This window comes from Protobothrops mucrosquamatus, unplaced genomic scaffold (genome assembly GCF_001527695.2).
Source record: "Protobothrops mucrosquamatus isolate PMUCROS unplaced genomic scaffold, P.Mucros_1.0 scaffold182, whole genome shotgun sequence".
Classification (NCBI taxonomy): domain Eukaryota; kingdom Metazoa; phylum Chordata; class Lepidosauria; order Squamata; family Viperidae; genus Protobothrops; species Protobothrops mucrosquamatus.
Genome location: NW_015386541.1, coordinates 345,690 through 367,806, shown reverse-complemented (window position 1 = coordinate 367,806; position 22,117 = coordinate 345,690). Strand labels below are relative to the sequence as shown.

Here is a 22,117-nt window from a genome sequence, read left to right as displayed (position 1 = left end):
GACAATAGAAAGTGATTCTGGGATGTGGTCAAAAAACTCAAGATGGTGGTCACAATTGCTGTCGAAGCTCTGCCTTTATTTTTGTGGAGACACACATGAAAAAAGAGAGCTTAGCTTGCATGATTGTAGCTGCCATTTTGACTTTTTCTGACCACACCTTGGATCTGACAAAGAGAAGAAAGGAAGGTGGAGGAGGAAGGAAGGTAATTTACAGGTTCCTCTAAGAGAGGTTATTTTTAAACCATTGTTTCTTGAACAAGCCATAACTTGGGTTCACACACGACCTTAAACAGTGGCTTCCAAAACCACAGCACAGGCAGGAAATTGTATCATTTGATCTGCTCTATACGAACACAAGCTTAATACATATAAGTTATACATGCAAAATTCTGTGTTTTCAATTGTATGATTGATTTTGATTTAGTTTAAAATTCCTAATGAGTTTTTTTCCCCAAAAGAACAAAACGTGCAATAAATTTATTCAGGATATGTCAAAAAAACAGCGCATGGAGCAGGGGGAGCTTAAAAAACGAAGGGCAAATCATGCTAAGATAAAAAAAGGGCTCGTTTCGAAAAGTTCAGTTAAAATAAGAGCAGCGAGTGAAACTTCAGCTTGCTAAATCGAAGCTGTAGCAAATTGAAACTTCAAAAAAACTTTGATGCGGAAGGTGTGCGAGTTTTGAAAAGCAGAAGGGGAGGGGGATTCAACCAAAGGAATGTTTCCCCTCCACGTGAAAATGGTACCAGCCCATCCTAAATACACCCCTGCATTTCTCCCTCCCGCAACAGTGGTACGGTCGAAGCAACTCCTCGCTGCTCGATCTAACTTGTTGTCGCGAAGGGCCCCGCCCCTTCGGACTCCCCATTGGCCTTTAGAGAGATACCTCCACTTCTGATAGGCTGGCGAGAGGGGAAGGGGTCTCGGAGGGCCGCCCTCTCCTCCCTTGCCCAGGCGGGCTCGGTTGCGTGGCGGGACTCGGGTCCAGACTGAGGCGCCGTCGGGACGCGACGCGGCGCGGCGGCGGGGGGAAAATGGCGCTGACTCAGGGGACCAAGCGGAAAGTCTGCTACTATTACGACGGTGAGTGAGGGTCTCCGCGTTTGGAGGGCGGGGCTTAGGGAGGAAGAGGAGGGACCGGGGGGGGAGGGGGCGGTCGGAGAAGGGGGACTACACCTCCCATCATCCACAGCGCCTCCGGGCTACTGCTGCTGCGTCTCCTCCTCAAGCACCGGAGCGGCCAGCTGCTTCGGGAGTGGTCATCTTCCCCGAGCGGGCGAGCCTTGCCTGCCTGGACTCCATCTCCCATGCTTCCCAGTCGGAGGCGGACCAGGAGGCGGACCAGGAAGGGGGGGGAGGGGAGGGGAAAGCCGGACTGGGGAGACGGGCAGGCGGGTGACCGTGGGGAGAGGGGGGGAAAGAAAAGAGTCCGGTGGAGGGTGCAGCTCTCGGCACAACAGCCCTGAAAGGTCGGACAGGCTGAGCGTCGGAGGGAGGGGCTCCAGTGTTCCCCCCCCCCCATTACTTGAGGACCTGGAGATTGGCGGGGTTGGCAAAAGCCTGGCCTGGATTTGCACCCTCGCCTGGCAGGTGGAAGGGGGTGGAAGGCGGGCCCGCTGGCTGTCGATCGTGCAGGTCTTCGCGGCGCGAGTGAAGCCCTGGGCAGCGAGGAAAGGTCTGCAAGCGCCGCTTCGTGCAACGGAGACTTGGGGCAGGGATGTCGGGGGTGGGATGGATGGAAGAGGGTCATGGGGCAGTGGGGAAGAAGCCTCAAGAGCAGGGGTCTTCAAACTTGGCCCTTTTAGGACTTGTGGACTTCAACTCCCAGAATTCCTCAGCCAGGCACGCCTGGCTGAGGAATTCTGGGAGTTGAAGTCCACAAGTCCTAAAAGGGCCAAGTTTGAAGACCCCTGGTATAGGGTCTTCTGCTTGGACAGGGGATTGGGCTAGAGGACCTGTTGCACAACGCAAAGCTGGTGGGCTACAACTTTCTCAGGAGACAGGCTGGAGCAGGGGTCTTCAAACCTGGTCCTTTTAGGACTTGTGGACTTCAACTCCCAGAATTCCTCAGCCAGCGTGCCTGGCTGAGGAATTCTGGGAGTTGAAGTCCACAAGCAGGGGTCTTCCAACTTAGCCCTTTTATGACTTGTGAACTTCAACTCCCAGAATTCCTCAGCCAGGCAAGCTGGCTGAAGAATTCTGGGAGTTGAAGTCCACAAGTCATAAAAGGGCCACGTTGGAAGACCCCTGCACTAGAGGGGGCCCTGATGTAAGGAGGGGAACTGTCCAGTTGCAGCGATCCGATCAGGCTTTGATGAAAAACATCCCTCGCAGTCTGGAGTTTTCTTCCCCCACTAAGGAAGAAGGTTGATTTTAAGTGTAGGGAATTCCTATCCCAGCTTTGTCTGGGCCCTGTTCTTTCCCTCCACCAGCAGCAACCTTGTAGGACGTGGATGTTTGATATTTTCTCAGGATTATTCTTTGGGCACCTGATGAAGTATATCCGTAAATGCTTATATGAAAAGAAACGACTTGGCATTTAATATACAGCCCACAATAGCCTTGGAGGGTAGGCTAGGCCTGGCATGAGAGAGCCTAGTGGCCCCGAGTAATTTTCATGGCTGATTTGAAGGGAGGATCCAACACCGACTGCTTACCAAGCCGCTGTAAGCATGTAGGATCTCTTCTGTTTGCAAGCTCAGGATGTGAAGAGGGAGGAAGGCAGGGCAGCCATTGAGAGGAGGAGCGCTGGGTGGGATGTTTCAAGAAGCCAAGGGGCAGCTGGTAGCATGTTGTTGGTAGGGAATGAGATGGAGTAGTGCTCTCCAAGAGGATTGGAAAACAATCTGGAGGTTTAGCAGGGCTGAAAAAGTGAGGAGGGAGCTGGGCCATGGGCAGAGGAGGAAGTTGGTAGGAAATGGAGAAAAGGTTGTTGGTTTTACCATTGTGGCAAAACCCTAGAAGGCTCCTTTTAAGTTCCATTTAAGGGACCATTGTCCTACTCTTGGGCCTGTGGTGATTGCAGGGTGGGGGGAGCTTTGTGTTCTCGTCCAGTTTTCTGGATGAGAAGAGGTCTAAGTTGGACTCTAGGGCAGTGTTTCTCAACCTTGACAATTTTAAGGCATGTGAACTTCAACTCCCAGAATTCCACAGCCAGCATTGCTGGCTGTGGAATTTTGGGAGTTGAAGTCCACATGCCTTAAAATTGTCAAGGTTGAGAAACACTGCTCTAGGGCTTCCCCAGCTTCTTAAGCTAAATTCTGACTTGAGCGATCTCCATTTCTCTGCCCTGTCTTCTCTGGCCTCAGAGCAGAAGATATTTCTCCTTGGAAAAAGACTCCTGGTTGTTTCTCAGGCCACATATTTCCTGTTGTCACCAAAGCAATCCCTATTTCCCATGTTAGCTTGGGAAAGTTGGCGTGTTTCTAGAAGGCGAATTGGCTTGCTGGGAGTCACTTCTTCATCTCAGCCTTCATGGATAGAGTTTTCCAAGAGATGCTGGGGCCTTGTTTGCCAGGAAGGCCGGCCATTTTCCAGGGCAAATAGGTAGTCTCACACAGTTGACATTTGCTTCGGGCTATTTGCTTCTTAGGACCCAAAGCAGCTTGCAACTCTTCTGTGTCTCCAGGAGGATGTTCTCAATTGGACCAAAGGTCCATCTAGAGTAGGGATAGTCATCTTGTAGAGGTTTAAAAGTAATGAGTGGTTTTCTGGCTTTTGGGCAGGAAATGTTTGAAAATAGGATCTTTGTTTTTCTGTGTGTATGTATAAATAAATAACTGTAAGAACAAGGAACCCATTTCCAAAGCTCTTTTCAAAAATCTGTACATTGTGGTTCCATCTATGATTATGATATGGCCCTGTACTTCTATAACAGTAATACAGGTAGTCCTCAGCTTATGACCATAATGGAGCCTGCCCATTATGGCTGTGATACCCATCCTGTGATGGAGCCATTTTATGACCTTTTTTGCAGCAATTGTTAAGTGAGCCTATTTTTTTTTGCTATGGAGTGGTTTTGCAGAAAATGGAGAAGTAAATGCCAATTTTTGGCAAAATGTCATAAAACATGGTCATATGACTGCAGGACGCTAAATGTGGGCCACTTGCCAAGTGCCCCAAATCTGGTCACAAGACTGGGGGGTTGATCACCATAACTTTGGAACCAGGTCCTAATTACCCCTGGGTATGACACTAAGCAGCTGGTCATAAGTTACATATGTGTAAGTCAAGTAATCCAGGCATTTATTGTATATGGTGTCTCATTCCAGACTTAAATACTTTTTCATGCAAGAGCTCTGTGCCAGTTTGAAAACAGCTCCAGATATGATTCCCACATCACCTCTGCTCAGCAGCAGAACTGATTTATTTTTGTCTTAGCAGCTTTCTACTTGAAACCACAGACGAATTCTATTTACTTGTTTATGGAAGTACTGGGACTTAGTGAACCTGGGTGGTGGATTCCTTATTAGGAGGAGCTCTTGGCTGACTCTTTCCCTGCTCCTGGCTCTGGCAGGGCAGAGCTGGCATGGTGGCTTCACAGATCCCTCTCTGTAGGATCCCTTTGGATTTTTTTGCCCTTGACCAGAAGGATGCAAAGCCTGTGCAATAAGGATATGAGTTTGATTTTATTTTCCTTTCTCTTTAGTGGCGTCAGGGATTTTGTTGCTACAGAAGCAGTATGTTGATTTTTCCCCCCTCCTTGTTCTAAATCTAAATGATGTGAGGCAAACAGCAGTGAGGAGAGTCACAGAGGGTTTTTGATCGCCTCTTGAAAGACTAAGGTAACATCTCTCAAACTTGGCAGCTTTAAGATGTGTGGATTTCAATTCCCACAATTAATGGTTGGCTGGGAGGTTCTGGGCATTGAAGTCCAAACAACTTGAAGTTGTCAAGCTTGAAAAATACTGATTAGGGTGTGAAAGTGTCCCTGCAGTTGGACCACCCATCTATCTCTGGCACAGAGGGCTTTGCTTAGCTTACTTAGCACTCTTTTACAGATAATCATCAACTTACGACCATTTGTTTAACAGCCATTCGAAGTCACAACAGTAGCTGAGAAAAACTATAATCAGCCTTGCACTTATGATCGGTCCTTGCAGCCTCCCCACTGTCATGTGAATTTTCACTTATAAGCTTCCCAAGGGGGTTCTGACAAGCAAAGTCAGTGGGGGAAGACAAATTCGCTTAAGGACCACACAATTCATGTAATGATCACTGTAAAAAGGTTGTAAAATCGAAGGTAACTTATTTGATGAGTGCATTGCTTAGTGACATAAATTCCAGTCCCGACTGTAGTTGAAAGTTGAGGACTGCCTCTTCCACTCAGAAGTACATTGCTAACTCAGTTCTCCAACTGAAGGACTCTCTAGAGCCGTGGACTTCTTCCAAGATTCTCAGCAGTGGCTGTATTGGCTGTGGAGTTTTGGATGGTCTGGAAGCTTTAAAAAACACCCTGTGTGTTTCATTTATACTGTCTCTTTTGGAAGGGAGTGAGGTTTTCTCATAAAATGAGGGAGGGTTCAGCCTGCTTAGTATTTTGATGGAGATGACCAAAAGATCCAAGGTTTATAGTTTCCAGTGGGGAGGTCAAAAGAGGTTCCTTGAAAGAAACATTGACAAATGACTATTGTTGTTGCCAAGAAAATAGCATGGAGATTTCCATGAAATTCAGTAGAGCTGAGTCCAACTTAAGGAATTCTTCACAGGTTTACAGCTGCAAGGGGAAGCTGATGCCGACCACTGCTTATTATTGACAAAGTCATATTGTAGGGAAGTGTTGTGTGTTGGGGGTCCGTCCCAATCCTCTTGCCAAATTCTTATATTCCTGGTACAGGAGTGGCCAAAATTGTGGACACCTTTTGGGAAAAGTGTGTTTTTGAGGTTTGATGGCTAATAACACCACTTTTGGGGGGAGTAGTACCATAAAATTACATATCAATGGAAAGATAATTTAATCAAGAATGTAATGCAACATAGTTTGTTCAATTATCTGTACTGTATTCTATGAAAAGTTATAGCCAAATAACCAGAAAAAGGAAGCACAACTTGCTTAGGTTGATCTCAGGTAGCTTTCCTTCATCTGACTGTAGCCAATGAGCATGAGTATTTAGAGAGCCAATCAGATGTCATCTTGTTTGGGCAATGAGCCAATCAGATCACAGTAGGATCCAGTTATTGATGTCCTGTATTGAAGCTGAGAGGAGGACATTTGTCAGTGTGTTATGGGATCGCTATCAAGTTGGTTGGTGTTTTTTGTGTTCTTTCACTTAGTGACCTTGTAAAATGTAATAAAATTAAAGTAATGAGATGTCTGCAAGAAAGCAGTCAGGCTGAAAGAGCACCGAGGGTCCCACAGTTCAACCCTTTTATTGGAACAGATCCTTTAACTCAAGACTCCTGTATTTCTCCTTCCCCTCCTTGTTACATCCATTCTTAAATGCCTTTCTAACATTTTACACGGTTGACATTGTAATGATGTTGTACTCCCATCTCCCCTCTTTTCTTTGCCTCTTAGGGGACATTGGAAACTATTATTATGGTCAAGGTCACCCCATGAAGCCTCATAGGATCAGGATGACTCACAACCTTCTTCTCAACTATGGTCTTTACAGGAAAATGGAAATCTATGTAAGTTTTTTTTTTAAAAAACTGAACATTGAATTCTTCACCCACCGTTACTGACTAGGCCAGGGGTAGGCAACCTTGGCTCTTTTATGACTCGTGGACTTCAACTCCCAGAATTCCTGGCTCAGGAATTCTGGGAGTTGAAGTCCACGAGTCATAAAAGAGCCAAGGTTGCCTACCCCTGGACTAGGTCCTGTGGCTTAGGAAGAAGGAGAGCTACTGCAGGGGAGGGCTTCACACACACACCCCAGCCACCCCAGCTGGTCCAGAGGATGCTTTGTTTGACAGCATCCAGGGGTCTTGCCACATTCAGTCAGAGAAGAAAGTTGCACTGCCCTTATTCCGGTCCTGCTGGAGGCAGCGATCCCGAAGGACCAGTAGGTTTTGCTCCCGCCTGGGGCTGACTCCTGACTGGGAGGGCTCCTGATCTTTGAGGCCGTTTGCAGCTGCTGCTCCAGCGCCCTTTTCAAGAGCCTCCACAAAGTCAGAGCTAGGCCTGAACAAGGTTCAGCAGTGGCGGCCTTCCCAAGTTGTCCTCCCTTCTGTCATTCCAGCGACCTTACAAAGCAAGTGCTGAGGAGATGACCAAATACCACAGCGACGATTACATCAAATTTCTGCGGTCCATTCGCCCAGACAACATGTCTGAATACAGCAAGCAGATGCAGCGATGTGAGTCAAGGCGGAAGGTGTTATGTTTGCTTGGAGATCCTCAGACGTGCTTGGCTAAAAACGGGCCCCTCGGTGGATTATTTTTTGGGGGGTGGGAAGAAAGGTTAAATCAGGCTCATAGCAGTACGGATGGATGATATCGCCCCTGTAAAATCCACTTGCAGTATCTTATCCATCAGCCCTTAAATGAGGCTTTTGATCCCAGTTGGGAAAAGCCTGGCCTGACCTCGATTGTGTGGTTGCTTTCAGCTAGGATAACAAACTATGGCTTTTCATTCTCGGACTAGCCCCAACAAGCCTCTGCTGTTGCTGGGACCCGCCACCTATTTGTGGACGAGAAGAGAAAATTAGCAATTCTCTCGTTTTCAATACATTTGCAATTCCAAGTTACCAAAGATAACTTGTTAATATCCACCACTTGTGTGCCAGAGAAAGTTTGGTCAGTCATGCAAAAAAACAAGGAATAACTCCTCTTTATAACATTTGTTGCTGGAATTGAGTTAAAGCTTGAGAAATGTTGAGTGCGGTACAAATGTTCACCCTTCTACCCAAGGCAGTGTTTCCCAACCACAGCAACTTTAACTTCAACTCCCAGAATTCCCCAGCCAGCACGATGGGCTACCCTGCTGCCCTGGGATCTCCTAGTGGTCTCCTGCTGAAGTACTAACAGTCTTGAACCCCGAGCTTTGAAGCGCCAATGGGGAGTTCTGCAAACCTCTCAGTTTGCCAGAGCGCCATCAGGTGGCGCCACCTCCTAGCCTTGTTAAATGCCAGTGGAGACAGCTTGAACAAATCTGACATCTCACTTTCATTAATCAGCAGCTTTTATGTTCTTTCCCCCCTCCCCTGTAAGCCAGTGTTTCTCAACCTTGACAATTTTAAGGCATGTGGACTTCAACTCCCAGAATTCCACAGCCAGCATTGCTGGCTGTGGAATTCTGGGAGTTGAAGTCCACATGCCTTAAAATTGCCAAGGTTGAGAAACACTGCGTGTAAGCCATATTTCTCAATGCAGCTGCTCACTTTTTGCCTCACATTCTAGATCCCACGAACTCCAGTGGAAGGACAGCTTGATTGCACATGGTTCACAAGTTATACATTGATAATCTATTTATCAAATGTAGAGATTGAGCAACTCTGGGTGATGTGCAGTTAAATCTCTCCTTCCAAACGCATTCCCAGGCAAACCTCTGTTGCTTTGGTGTTCTTTTTTTCTTTTTCTTTTTTACAAATTCTGATATATCTATTTCTCCTTCTGGCTGAAATCATTGACGCGTTGTGATTAAGCAAGGACTTCTCCTGTTGCTTTCTTTTTCAAGTCAATGTTGGAGAAGATTGCCCTGTGTTTGACGGACTGTTTGAGTTCTGCCAACTTTCTGCAGGAGGCTCCGTTGGTAAGTAGCAATCACAGTATTAAAAATAAAAACCTCAAAAGGGTGCACTAACTGCACTGCTTGTTCTGCTGAGGGCCTCAGTTTCAGTGTGGAATTGCAGGCCGTGTGTTCAGACATCCGATTCCTGCTCATCTTAGGCCAGGCAACGATGTGCAAAGTGGCTTTGAATTTAAAATATCCATCTGAACGCAAACTATTTCAGACAGTTTGGGAAAATGTCAGGAGGAGGCTGATACAGGCACTCCACATCTTAGAATCTCAACTGGGACCAGCATTTCTGTTGCCAAGCAAGGTGGTGGTTAAAGTGAGTCACGCCCAATTTTATGCCCTTTTTTTGGTCATAGTTAAGCACATCTCTGCAGTTAAATGGATCACATGGCCTTTCCCATTGATTTTGCTTGTGGGAAACCAGCTGGAAAGATTGTGAATAATGATAACATGACCCAGGCATGCTAAACTATCATAAATACATTCCTGATTGCCAACCCCCAAATTTTGACCATGTGATCATGAGGATGGTATGAGGACCTGTCATAAGTTACTTTTTTCAGCGTCATTGTAACTTTGAACAGTTGATTGTAAATCAAAGACTGCCTCTTGTCCCCTTGAGCTCACAAAAGCTTATGCCTTTTTAAGAAAATGTGTTAGTTTGGAAAAGTGGCTATCAAAATCCTGATTTTTTTTTATCCTCCTATTAAACATTTTGCTAAAGCAGCTGTTTTGAGCTTGAGACATTCTGTTCCATGCTCAGATCACTTTCAAAATGCTCAAAACAGCTGTTTCCACACAGAAATGAAGTGTTTTGGATTCAGAATAACTCACATCAAAATGTTTTGTACATTCCACATGATAAGTTCACGGATGAAGGTTTCTAGAGAATGTTGTCTCTCGTGCTTCCATGAATAGTCATCTCAGAACAGTGTTTGTATAGATCTGGATAAATATTTAGGAGTTTGTGGATCCTTGAATGTGTATACAGTCAGCCCTCAGTTTATGACTAGTTGCTTAATGACGGCTTGAAGTTATGAACCCCCAAAAAGGGATGACCAGAGTTTAAAGTTCTGACGGCTGCCCTTCCTGCCATGGTCACATGATTTTGTGGATGCTCGGCAACAAGCTAGCATTTACAACTGATCATGATTTACAGTGTTTCTTCCCCTGAAACTGGGGTTTACTTCTGTTTTCCAGCAAAAAAAAACTTCCATTGGGAACAAGGGGTTTACCTGATGACTGTCGTGCCAAGTTTAATGACTGCTGCAAAAAATACCGTAAAATCAGGCGTACTCACATAATAACCCGCTTAATGACCAGCATGTCGTACAACTTTATTCTGGACTCAGTTACGATTCTAACTCGAGGACTACCTGCAGCATGGTTTTCCTTGGTTGTCAATTCTGGGTGTTTTGTGCCAACCCAAAGGATCTCCAACTGCTGGACTGGCAGCCTTCCCGTTGTCCTTGATAGTGGGGACTCTGCAGATTGTCCTCCCAGCACCTCTAAATGGTACCGATAGAAGAGAAATATTTGTAGCTCAGCGCTGAACTGTGGAGTTCTTGATGCTCTCTTGGTGTTTTTCTTACAGGCATTTCATTACCAATCTAGATAACATCCTCAGGGCATTCTGAATGGGCCTGGCTGCGATGGCTGCTTTGTCATCTCTGCCCTCTCACTGGCTTGAATTTTTCTCCCCAGCAAGCGCCGTGAAACTAAACAAGCAGCAGACGGACATCGCCGTGAACTGGGCTGGGGGCTTGCACCATGCCAAGAAATCAGAGGCTTCTGGCTTCTGTTACGTCAATGACATCGTCCTGGCTATCTTGGAATTGCTCAAGTACGTGAAACCGCCACTTTATATTCTGGACCTAAATGAAATCCTCATCTTTATTCCAACATTTCTCAAAATCATGCCCATTTTAAGGACTTCAGCTCCCAGAATTCCTGGCTGGGAAATTTTGGGAGTTGAAGTCTACACAATGGCCAAGGTCAAGGAACCATGCTTTTATACTGTGGATCTAAGTGAAATCCTCACCTTGGCAAAAATATCCTATTCATCCTGTGCAGAAAAAGCTGCTCGGATAGGGAAATCTCTGAGAGGTTTGACAGCTTTGCTCTTGTTTTAACCACCACGGAGGGAATTTACGTATGAGGCAGCTGGAGAGGCACAGATTTGAATAGGCAAGCCCAAGAGGCATTATTTGGTCCGACAATGGCTTTCAGCGAGCATTTAAAGGAACCCCTGGCGTTTTGCAGAATCTGAGCCCAGTGTGAAACTGAGTCCTGACTTTGTGATGCAGTTTTGCTCTTCTCCCATTCTGGTGTCCCAAAGGGAGGCTCCTGAGGGTGTTTCAGGAATGCCTCCTTTTAAAAGGATCCACCCTGATACCCAACAGCCTGGGTGCGGAATGTGGAACCAAGATCCTCAGCAACTACTCAGCTTCCCTAAGAGGTGGGTTGATGACAGTAATTATTTCTGGAAAGGAAGGAAGAGGAAACATCTCCCCCTGTAAGATTCAGACACACAGGCTGTATTCAGCACCCTGGCTGTGTAATTTTCAGCAGTTAAGGATGCCCTCTCTGGCAGCTTGATTCCACCTTTCCTGGCCCCTGGCTATTATCCCGGGATGCCCATTTGAAACCTCACCAGGCTGTCGATCATGCAAACTTACTGTCAATGCTGCTAACATCGGATGTTCTTGCTTGACAAAATAGGAAGATGCAGACATTTTCTATTTCACCTGTGTGTTACTTTTAGAGTTAAAATTAGATAGTTAATGGGTGAGGAGGGGGGGAAGAATGTCCTTGCGGGCTAGTTAGCCATAACAATATCTCAGTAGAGTATTTTTCAAGGTGAGTTGTAATGAGAGAAGATAAGGGGAGAGAAAGTTCACACTTCAAACTAATTGGAGAATGTGATTAATGACGGTTAAATGAAGGAGTGAGTTATGCTGTGTTACGGGTGTGTTGGGGGAGGAGAATTCAGATTTTGGCTTCCCTATGTACGTGCAGGAAGCTATGTAGCAATTAAAAAGATTCTTTAAGGTAAACAATGCCTCAAAGTTCTTTGAAGAGTTTCTTCTTTCGGAACCATGACACTTACTTTCTTCTCAACAAGGCCTGGTGTGGCTTTGGGAACTGAGTTTTAAAACTGGCTAATTTTGAGTTTGCTTTGGGGGGGGTGGGGATGCCTAGGTTCCTCGTGGCTGAACGTTATTTTTGAAGTGCCAGCCTGATCTCCCTTTGCAACCTCAGGTACCACCAGAGAGTCTTGTACGTTGACATCGACATCCACCATGGCGATGGTGTGGAGGAAGCGTTCTACACCACAGACCGTGTCATGACAGCGTCCTTCCATAAGTATGGGGAATATTTCCCAGGAACTGGGGATCTGCGGGTGAGAATGGAAATTTGAGATGCGTCTTCCTGGGCATTCGGTCCCTCTTCCGTCTTTTTTTTTTTTGTTGGCTCGCAAACTTTCCAGGCCCTGTTAGGCAACAGAGTTTTGCATTATCTCCTCTCCTTTTAAAACGAGATGATTTGTGTTCTCTGGGTCAGAGGTCCTAGCACACCTATTCCCAGATTGAAAAGTTTAATGCGACAGAATTTATGTCACAGTGTTATCGAATGGAAGAGAGCAGGCAATCTCATTAGTGTTACTGACTGTTCCTATGACTGAAATAAGCTCTGATGATAATATCTGGCTGATTTTGTTTCACCTCAAAAGCTGTGTCAATTAGACCCAGAAATCCCAGATCTGTGGTCTAGATCCGTGGTGGCGAACCTATGGCACGGGTGCCAGAGGCGGCATGCAGAGCCCTCTCTGTGGGCACACATGCCGTTGCCCCAGTCCTAGGCCTTCAGCTGGGTTTTATAAAACCTTTTTGCTTTAGGCCTCTGCCACCGTGTGCAAAAAAAATATATGACAAAAATCAATCAATCCATCAATTTCAACTTCTCGCGGGGAAAAAAAAGATCTCGCAAAGTTGGAATTGATTGATTGAACTTTTTAGTCCCACCCAATCTGCCATTACCACCGCAGCCACACCCACCCAATGGGCCACGCCCACCCAATGGGCCGCACCCACCCAATGGACCACGCCCACCCGGCACCCGATGATACATAAGTGGGTTTTGGGTTGCAGTTTGGGCACTTGGTCTCTAAAAGGTTCGCCATCACTGGTCTAGATTGAAAGACATCCCAGAAATTTTCCAAAAATTACACACGAGCGTCTCCATTAGTAGTCGACATTGACTTGAAAAGGACAACACCTTGATTAAAGAACTTGTCTTTCACATCTACTTCTCAGAGTGCAGCCTTTTGTACACTAGGGAGAGGCAGAGTATGGCCTTTGGCCTGGAAAAAGCTGTGTGTGCCTCCAGGGGCGTGCAAAATGTTTCCAGTTTAAAATTGTATTTATTCTATGGCTGCCCTTCTCAGCCAAGTGACTCTGGGCAACTTACAATTCTGAAACAATAAAACACGGCCTTGTTGAGTTTGAAACAGACCGGGCATTTCTGGGAGAGTTGAGATGCTGTTTTGAGCTTGAAACAATTCAAATGTGAAACTTTCTTAACCTTGTTCCATTCCTCTTCCTGTGTATTTACTGATTATTAGATTCCAGGTCACCTCTTGAAAAGATGGGCTGTGATCTGGGTCTCCGTAGGGGTAGTCTTGACACCGTCACCCAGTGTTTCTCAAACGTGGCAATTTTAAGATGTGTAGCTCTCAGAATTCCTCAGCCAGCATGTTGTGTTAAAGTTCACACATCTTAAAAGTGGGCTGGGGAATTCTGGGAGTTAAAAGTCTATGCATCTCAACGTTGCTAAGGTTGAAAAAAAAAACACTGCCTTAAGCGTTACATCAAACGAGCTTTCCTTTCCATGGAAAGCTACATTGGCTGAGAAATGCATTGTTTTGGCTTAAGAAGAAATTGATGGAGCCAAGGTCACACCCTGCAAGCATAATGTGAATATTAGAACACTCACTCTTCAAGGTCTCTCCCTCTCTTCTCCTCCCCCCCCCCGAAAGTAGCTTGCTGTTACAGCAACAAAGAAGGACTAGATAGGGAACATTTGGGCGCCATTTGGCAAAATCTCACTCATTGGGGAAGAAGAGAAGTAGATGCCCATGTGTTGCCCTTTGCCCTTCCTCATCTTCTGGGATCGGATGCGCTGGTTGGCATCCTTGTTGAATGTGGCTTATTCCTTTTGATTCAGCACCAGCTCCTCCCCTCCCCCAAGTCTTCTGGGCTGAGCTCTCCTGGGCAGGGCAAGATGGCTGGCTCTCCTGCTTTGGGGAGGTGTCCTTGGGAAATGCCTTGGCTCTAAAGGAGCCAAGGGAGCTTGTGGACAAGCCCTTGGCGGTGTTCTGGGTGACGTGAGAAGGGTGTGCCACTGTTGGGCCACAGGGCCTCTGCGAGCTTCAGAATGCCAGCAGTCCCTGACTTGGGCATCCTCTGAAGGTGGCCCCAGCCGGTGTTTCAGATGCCATCTTTTCTTCTTCTTCTTCTTCTTCTTCTTCTTCTTCTCCCTAAGGATATTGGTGCGGGCAAAGGAAAATATTATGCTGTCAACTACCCTCTCCGGGACGGGATCGATGACGAGTCTTACGAAGCCATTTTCAAGCCGGTAAATGTCTTGGTCCTCGAATGCTTCTAGTTCGTTTTGTAGGTGCTGCAGTTGCCTTGCTGAGCTTTGCAGGCCTGCAGATGGTGGAGAAAGTTGTAGCTTCTAGCAAGGGCGATTGGAGGGTCCTAGAGGAGCAGGGAGGGGGGTGGGAGAACCTGAGCTGTCAGAGATGAAAGCGCAAGCTTCAGGCTACCTGCTCAGCACCGGCAAGCCCTTGGTCTCCTTCAGGTCCTGTGGGTGGGAGGAGGTGGGAGAGTCTTGTCCCTGCTCTGCGTGGAAGCATAACAGGAGCTCTGGGTGGCTTCTATTGAGGAACAGGCTTTGGTGAAGGCGTTGGGCTGGCTTTTCCTTCTCTGCCAGACCTTGTGCTGAAAGGTAAGCGGTCCTGGTGGTGACCCTTCCGGTTCTGTGCGTTGGCTCCATTGTGACCATGCTCAGGTGTGTGTTTGTTTGTTTTGTAATGGCCAGGTGATGTCTAAAGTGATGGAGACATTCCAGCCAAGTGCCGTTGCACTGCAGTGTGGCTCGGATTCCTTATCGGGGGACAGGTTGGGTTGTTTTAATCTGACCATTAAAGGTAAGAGGGGTTCCTTGGAGGGGTGTGTGTGACTTACTCAGGGTGTCCCCAGGATGCTTTGCTGCTCAAAATCAGCTGCGGGTCCTCTGAGGGACCCGCTCAAGGCTTTGCGGGATTGCAGGGGAATCTTTAAAGGTTGGATATTTGTGTCTTGTGGCACAATGAGAATCAAAGGTTGTCTTTAACACTGAAATGCATCTCCCCCCCATTGTTTCGTGGCTCCCTTGGGTTGTCTCCCTCCTTCATAATTTTGCTGATTCGTTGCTAAGTGGGAGCTCACTTCCAACAGACTGATGCTCTTCCTTCCTTCCCCCAGGTCATGCCAAGTGCGTGGAGTTTATCAAAGGCTTTAATTTGCCCATGCTGATGCTGGGAGGTGGTGGCTACACCATCCGTAATGTGGCCCGGTGTTGGACATACGAGACGGCTGTGGCGTTGAACACAGAGATCCCGAATGGTACGCAGGACTCTTGGCTAGCTCACCTGGGGAGGGGGGGGGCACGGACAGGTCCTCAGGGGTCCCAACAGCAAGGTGAACGAGGGCAGCTGCTGAGCTGCTAGAGCAGTGGTTCTCAACCTTTTTAATGCCACGACCCCAACCGTTCGTAAGTCGAGGACTAAACCGTTCGTAAGTCGAGGACTACCCAACCGTTCGTAAGTCGAGGACTTTCCCTGCCCGGGAGCGCCGCACATGCGTGGTTCCGCCCCCTGCGCCGGCCGAGGCGTAGCTGGCAAGCGGCAGAAACGGAGTAGGCTGACCACCAGCTGGCCCAGCTCAAGGGAGGTAAGGCACCCGCTGGAAAAGGGGAAAAAAATGGCAGACAAAAAAAATGGCGGACAGCCTTGCTTGGCAACCCCCATGAAATGGTTGATCGACCCCAAATGGGGTCCCGACCCATAGGTTGAGAACCACTGTGCTAGAGAGTTACAGAGCCAAGCATCTGAAAACCCGCCAGCCCTGGGACCTGGGGTGAGTCTCTGGTTGATCTATATCAGGGGTAGGCAACCTTGGCTCTTTTATGACTCGTGGACTTCAACTCCCAGAATTCCTGAGCCAACCATGCTGAGGAGAAAGGGAGAGGTTTCCAAGCTGAGCCATGCTGGCTCAAGAATTCTGGGAGTTGAAGTCCACGAGTCATAAAAGAGCCAAGGTTGCCTACCTCTGATCTATACACTTGGAAGATGGGTTTAAGGCTTGCCTTGCATCAATATTTGTGGTGGAATCTGGTGCTGAGTTGCAGGAGGGTGGGGGGGGGTCTTTCACAAGGAGCTAAGAGACAAACCAGCCTTGAATTCTTGGTATGCAGAAAGAGACCCTGGAGGGATCCTCCCTAAAATGTCACAGGATTTATCTGATAGATCTGCCAGCATAGTGTGCTTTAAGTCTGGCAAGATTCTGGCCTGGTGAGCAAACAGCAATAAAGAAAACTATTCTGAGCAGTTCATTTTTGGTTCCTTGTGCCTGAGTCTTGATTTATTTATTTTATTTATTTTATTTATTTTATTAAATTTATATCCCGCCCTTCTCCTTGCGGACTCAGGGCGGCTTGATGCTAAGGGAGTGGTAGTGCTAAGGGAGTGGTAGTGCTACTTAAGAAATGCGTAGTAACTGCCAGTGGGCATCGTTTTAGGTTTATTTGTTAACTAGCTGTACCCGGCCACACGTTGCTGTGGCTCAGTCTGGTTAAATGGAAAAGAAAGAAAAGAGAAAGCGCACGTTTGTAATATGTTTAGACATCTATAATATGTGACATCTATATAATAGTAGGTATATAAAAACACGCGCGTATTCGAATGCAACGTTGTGTCAAAATTTCAAAGCAATCGGTGAAGAACTTTCGGAGATTTAAGATTTTGAACAAACGAACATTTACATTTTTATTTATATAGATTTTACAGGAGCCAAAGTGCCTTTTGTGCACTCTCTTCCAGTTTTCTGGCAGCATCAGCCTTCTGTTTTGGCTGGGCTGGGAAGGAGTGCCAAGTCCCCAAAGAAGCTTTCACGATCACGTGATTATTTGAGTTTGCACTTTCTGCTGCGCCGTTTTGAGGCCGTGGACGTCCGTCCTCTTTGTGGCTTTCCTCCTTCCTTTGAATTGCCACGGGGCAGTTTAACAGCCTAACCTCGGTGCCTTTGAACCCTTCCGCAGAGCTTCCTTACAACGATTACTTCGAATACTTCGGGCCGGATTTCAAACTCCACATCAGCCCTTCCAACATGACCAACCAAAACACCAATGAATACCTGGAAAAGATCAAGTAAGTCCCTGCATTTATATATATATATATTTGGTGTGTGTGTAGATTTATATATATATATATTTGGTGTGTGTGTAGATTTCTGCTGAAGGGCTTCTTCTGCTTGACGTTTTGATTCCTTGGCTGCAGGCAACGTCTCTTTGAGAACCTGAGGATGCTCCCCCATGCCCCTGGAGTGCAGATGCAGCCAATTCCAGAGGACGCCGTGCCGGAGGAGAGTGGCGACGAAGAAGAGGAAGATCCTGACAAACGGATTTCCAGTGAGTGCCGGGCCCGGAGGAATTGCCGACAGAGGGGGCCTCTCTTTCAGCTGAGGGCTTAGGAAGAAGTACTCTCGAATAAGTACCGAATATTGCTTTTCCTTCCACCATCCCTCCTTTTTATCCTCCTCTGCTCCATCTGTATTTGAATGTCTTTAGGTCTCAGGAGAAGAGGCTTGAAAATTGGACTGTCCTTTTACTACCTTCTAGGCCAGGGCTTCTCCAGCTTGGCAACTTTAAGATGTGTGGACTTCAGCTCCCAGAATTCCCCAGCCAGGAAGTCCATGCATCCTAAAGTTGTCGAGGTTGCCCTGCCTTGCCCTTCCTTCCCTCCCTCCCTCCCTTCTCTTCCTTCCTCCTTTCCTCCCTCCCTTCCTTCTCTTCCTCCCTCCCATCCTTCCTCCCTTCCTTCTCTTCCTCCCTCCCTCCCTTCCTTCTCTCCCTCCTTCCCTCCCTCCCTTCCTTCTCTTCCTCCTTCCCTCCTTCCCTTCCTTCCTCCCTCCCTCCCTTCCTCCTTTCCTCCCTTCTCTTCCTCCCTCCCCCCTCTCTCCCTTCTCTTCCTTCCTTCCTTCCTTCCTTCCTTCCTTCCTTCCTTCCTTCTCTTCCTCCTTCCCTCCCTCCCGACTCTTTCAAGCATGCTGTTTTATGTTGAAGGAACTCTCCTCGGATTCCTTGCTCTTCTACCATTGAGTCTTCATTTATCTTCCACAGCCTGCTTGATCCTCTTCAGTCCCAGTTTCAGAAGCTCAGCTGGGACAACGTGCTCCTGAGTTCTGAATGGCATTCTGGTGGCCAAGTCTTAAATCTGACTTTAGAGCTAATTCTTTTGGACCGAACGGCCCCATTTCAGATGCTTGGCCACCAGATGCTGCTATCTCGCTTACAATCCCCGGGGATCATTCACTCTGTATTGGACCGGTTTCAATCTTGTGTAGCATCCCATTGCTACACAAGATTGCTACACAGATGTCCATTGTGGCATTTCTCTTGTAGCAGGCATTTACAACAGAAAATTAAATCTTTTTTTCTACGTCCTTGATTATTCCTGGTGTCTTGTTTCATGACCAGGACATTTGGTATCATCATTTTGCTGGTGATAGTCATCTCTATTGGTCTTTGATGACTGCATAGGGCCCACCACAACACAGTGTCTTCTAATGCTTCATCCTGGATGCCCTTCAAGTGTCCATGTTCCATCCTTCAAGCAAATATGGATAAGATGAAGATTTGAATTTTGGCCGATTATTTTTCCCAGTTGTCTGTAGTGTTTGTCCAGCGTTTGCTTCCAAAGTTCCTTAATTGACTCAGTTTTGTCCACCTTTAGGTTTGATTGATGACCAACTAACTCTGCCCCCATTTCTCAATCTTACCGCAAGGGTAGCTAAGTTTTATTTGATGGATACTAATTCGAACTGGCTGTTTCTGGGGGAGCAGACTGCGGCTGTATTGATTTGTGCCTCTGTTGTTTCATGCTTCAGTTACAGTAATTGCTGACTGGCATGCACTCCTGATTCCTCCTGTGCCCAGAGGGGTGCCAATTGGGACCTTCCACCCTTCTGTTGCCGGGCTCTTCACTGGATCCGAACTTGATCCCGAGCCCAGATTCAATGGCAGGGGTGGAGTTTTAGCCCTCTGATTACCATCTTCTATTCTGCCCCATTTTCTTCCCACCACTGTCCCGTTTGCTCCATATGTTCCCTTGGCAGGTTTCTCTGCTGATCTGGCCCTGAGGCTCTAGAACAGTGTTTCTCAACCTTGACAATTTTAAGGCATGTGGACTTCAACTCCCAGAATTCCACAGCCAGCATTGCTGGCTGTGGAATTCTGGGAGTTGAAGTCCACATGCCTTAAAATTGTCAAGGTTGAGAAACACTGCTCTAGAACGAGCCTCCTCTTTCCCTCTGCCTTTGTGTTAGCTTAATGGCTTTTCAAAGGGATTTAAAGACCTTTTTTATTTGACTAGGAAGTTACTCTGGAGTCTGTTTATTCCACCCTCTTCTTGTTAATGGTGAAGTTCCCAGGCTGGTGCCTGTCTTAGACTAATTGAAATTGTGTGTATACTCGAGGTCCAGTAGGAATTTGCTTTAAAATGGGTACAGGGGTTGTGCTTGCATTTATTTTAGCTGTGAATAGTTGCTTCCTTGGATTTGTTGTTAGCTTGGGGATTCTTTATCCTGGATGGAATTTTTGTGATTGCTGAGTCATTTCGACTTACACCTTGGGGAAAGTGTATAACCAATAAAAAAATATAATAGTCGTTTTTATTATTGCAATGGATGTTTTGAAACGTTATGCCGTATAAAACGCAGAGTCTTTATGGGTGGTCAGTATTATTACTGGTGGCGTTATTACCCTGCCTTTTTATTTTTAATCTAGCTATCTCGTGGTGATGAACACACCTAATACTTCTTCCTCCTCCAATTTTCCTCACAACAACCACCTTGCAAGGTGGGTTGGGTCGAGAGAGAGGGACTGGCCCAGAATCAACCAGCTGGCTTTCATGCCAAGGGCAGGACTAGAACTCAGAGCCTCCTGATGATTGGCCCAAAGTCACCCAGCCAGCTTTCATGCCCTTGGGAACTGTGCACTAAACTGACTTCTTAGTTTAGGGTTTAAATTAGGGCTTTTAATCTCAGGGTCCTGTTGCAATTCCCACCCTGCCCTTGTGTGCATTGTTGACCTTCATCTTTTCTTTTGGGAAAATCAGTTTTGGCCAATGCGCTGATGGATGGACATCTAATGGCGGGACTTACTGTTTGAAGAAAAAAAAAGAATAATTTTAGCCTTCCTCCTTCTCTGTATGAAATGTAAACCCGCTAATATCCCTTTCTGCTTCTCTTCTCTCCCCCCCCCCCCAGTTCGCTCTTCGGACAAGAGAATCGCCTGCGAAGAGGAATTCTCGGACTCGGAGGACGAAGGAGAAGGCGGACGCAAAAATGTTGCCAATTTCAAAAAGGCTAAACGGTCAAAAACGGAAGAACAGGAAAAGGAGGAGGAGAATAAGAAAGGTAGCAGCTATTTATTCGTAGGGGAGTACTTTAAGTCCTGCTTGTTAGGGAGGGGAAAAAAAATCAAATTAGTGGCAGAGCTGATTTTTCCAGCGAGACTTCTAATCTCCCATCCAGTGAGAACCTGCCCTGCAGAAATGCCACGTTTGGGGCTTTACATCACACTGCTGACCCTCGACATGTGTTCTGGCCTCCTGGACTAAAACTGTGTGGTTGTACTATCTCAGGAGGTGCAGATTGTTAGTTTGTTTTTAAGCCGGGACAAGTTATCACCTCTGTATTGTATCCTATTAAGAGCACAAGTAATTCTTGATTTTACAACCGTAATGGAGCCTGCTCGCACATCTGTCCCAAAATAATACAATTACAAGAAAGCTTGAAGGTACAAACCTCACTATGAAAATGAAGCCGTTTCCCCCCTTTTATATTACTATTCACCTGTTAGGTTCGAGTACCAATGTAATCTCTTCAATCAGCGCTGGCTTTCCAGTTAGTCTTTGATACCTCCCGGTGCCCATATGAATTGCACAGCTATAAAGGCTGACATTGTTGACTTTCACAAGGAAAAACAAACAAACAAACAAACACAGGACCAACTAGCCAAATTGCTGTCTTTCTGCCATAACAGCCTTAGAAAACGGTTAGGGAGGATGGTCAGTTTTGGGTGTGGTGCACAAGGACGCCCACCGCATGTTAAAGGATGTCTCTGTGTGTGTGTCTACCCTATAACTGAGAGAAACGGGGTTATCTGTTCCTTCCTGCAGCAGAAGTACACGAAGAGGAGAAGAGAAAAGAAGAACCAGCAGAGGCCAAAAGGTGAGAGACCCCGGAAGGGGGAAGACAGTTAGGTGTCACCTCTGGAAATGTCTTTTCGTAGCTTCCAGACTTGGTTCCTCCTCCTCCTCCTCTAAATGAAGCCTTTTCACACGTGCATGAAAGTGCTCTGCTTCCCTGTGGCTATGTTGTCATTGTTTGTGCAAAAAGGAAGCTGGAGATTTGGGGTGCCAGCTTCTCTCAGGCTGGTTTGGGCATTACAAAAGACAGAGATCCATCCCAGAGGTGAGCAGAGAGAGAAAGAGAGAGTGAGAGCAGTAACTTTAGAAGTGAGAATTGGCTTTTCCCCCCCTGACATTTCCTAAGCTAACAGGCCCCTAACAGCCCCCTTCGTTTCTCCAACAGCATAAAGGAAGAGGTGAAACCCACCTAAGAAACGTTGGACAGCTGGGGTACGCCACCCCTCCCTGGTTCTCCGGTTCAGCACTCTGGTTCCCTCCCTATTCCATGAGATTTGTATTTTATATGTTTCTGTTGATTTTCTATCAATCTGGGGTGGGGGGCTGTCCTCCCCTGGGAGAGCTGGCAGGAGCCAGGGAATGCCGTTTACGAGATTCCTGCTTTTGCATCGGGGAGATTTGCGTGTTTCCTTTGGGAAAGCAAACCCCAAACTTCCCTTCTGTTTTTAAAGGATGACTCTTCTCTGGGAGAAGGTATTTTTTCAGAGGAAGCTGGTCATCCCTTCTCCTTTTCTTTCACTAGTTTAATTAGCTAGGATACAGCCATAAAACTCTGGAAGAGTTATTTGGGGGGGGGGGGATAAGGGATAGGTCAGGGGTAGGCAACCTTGGCTCTTTTATGACTCGTGGACTTCAACTCCCAGAATTCCTGAGCTCAGGAATTCTGGGAGTTGAAGTCCACGA

General features: G+C 46.8%; 1 protein-coding gene across 1 annotated transcript; it reads left to right on the top strand.

The window, feature by feature from the left end:
- Positions 1 to 984: 984 nt before the first annotated feature.
- On the top strand, positions 985 to 21,627 carry HDAC1 (histone deacetylase 1). The gene is made up of 14 exons (XM_015813695.1): positions 985 to 1,081; positions 6,516 to 6,628; positions 7,180 to 7,297; positions 8,617 to 8,691; positions 10,384 to 10,522; positions 11,941 to 12,082; positions 14,224 to 14,316; positions 14,785 to 14,893; positions 15,210 to 15,350; positions 17,044 to 17,152; positions 17,282 to 17,412; positions 20,271 to 20,420; positions 21,185 to 21,236; positions 21,600 to 21,627. The coding sequence occupies exons 1-14, from the start codon at positions 1,033 to 1,035 to the stop codon at positions 21,625 to 21,627; spliced, it is 1,449 nt and encodes a 482-aa protein (XP_015669181.1). The 5' UTR covers positions 985 to 1,032.
- The last annotated feature ends 490 nt before the right edge of the window (positions 21,628 to 22,117 follow it).

Bases quoted from the DNA above. Each gene is read 5' to 3' on its own strand.
- HDAC1 (XM_015813695.1), top strand. From the start codon at position 1,033: ATGGCGCTGACTCAGGGGACCAAGCGGAAAGTCTGCTACTATTACGAC. The intron at 17,153-17,281 runs GTAAGTCCCTGC...CCTTGGCTGCAG, and splicing joins GAATACCTGGAAAAGATCAA to GCAACGTCTCTTTGAGAACC. The intron at 20,421-21,184 runs GTAGCAGCTATT...TCCTTCCTGCAG, and splicing joins GGAGGAGGAGAATAAGAAAG to CAGAAGTACACGAAGAGGAG.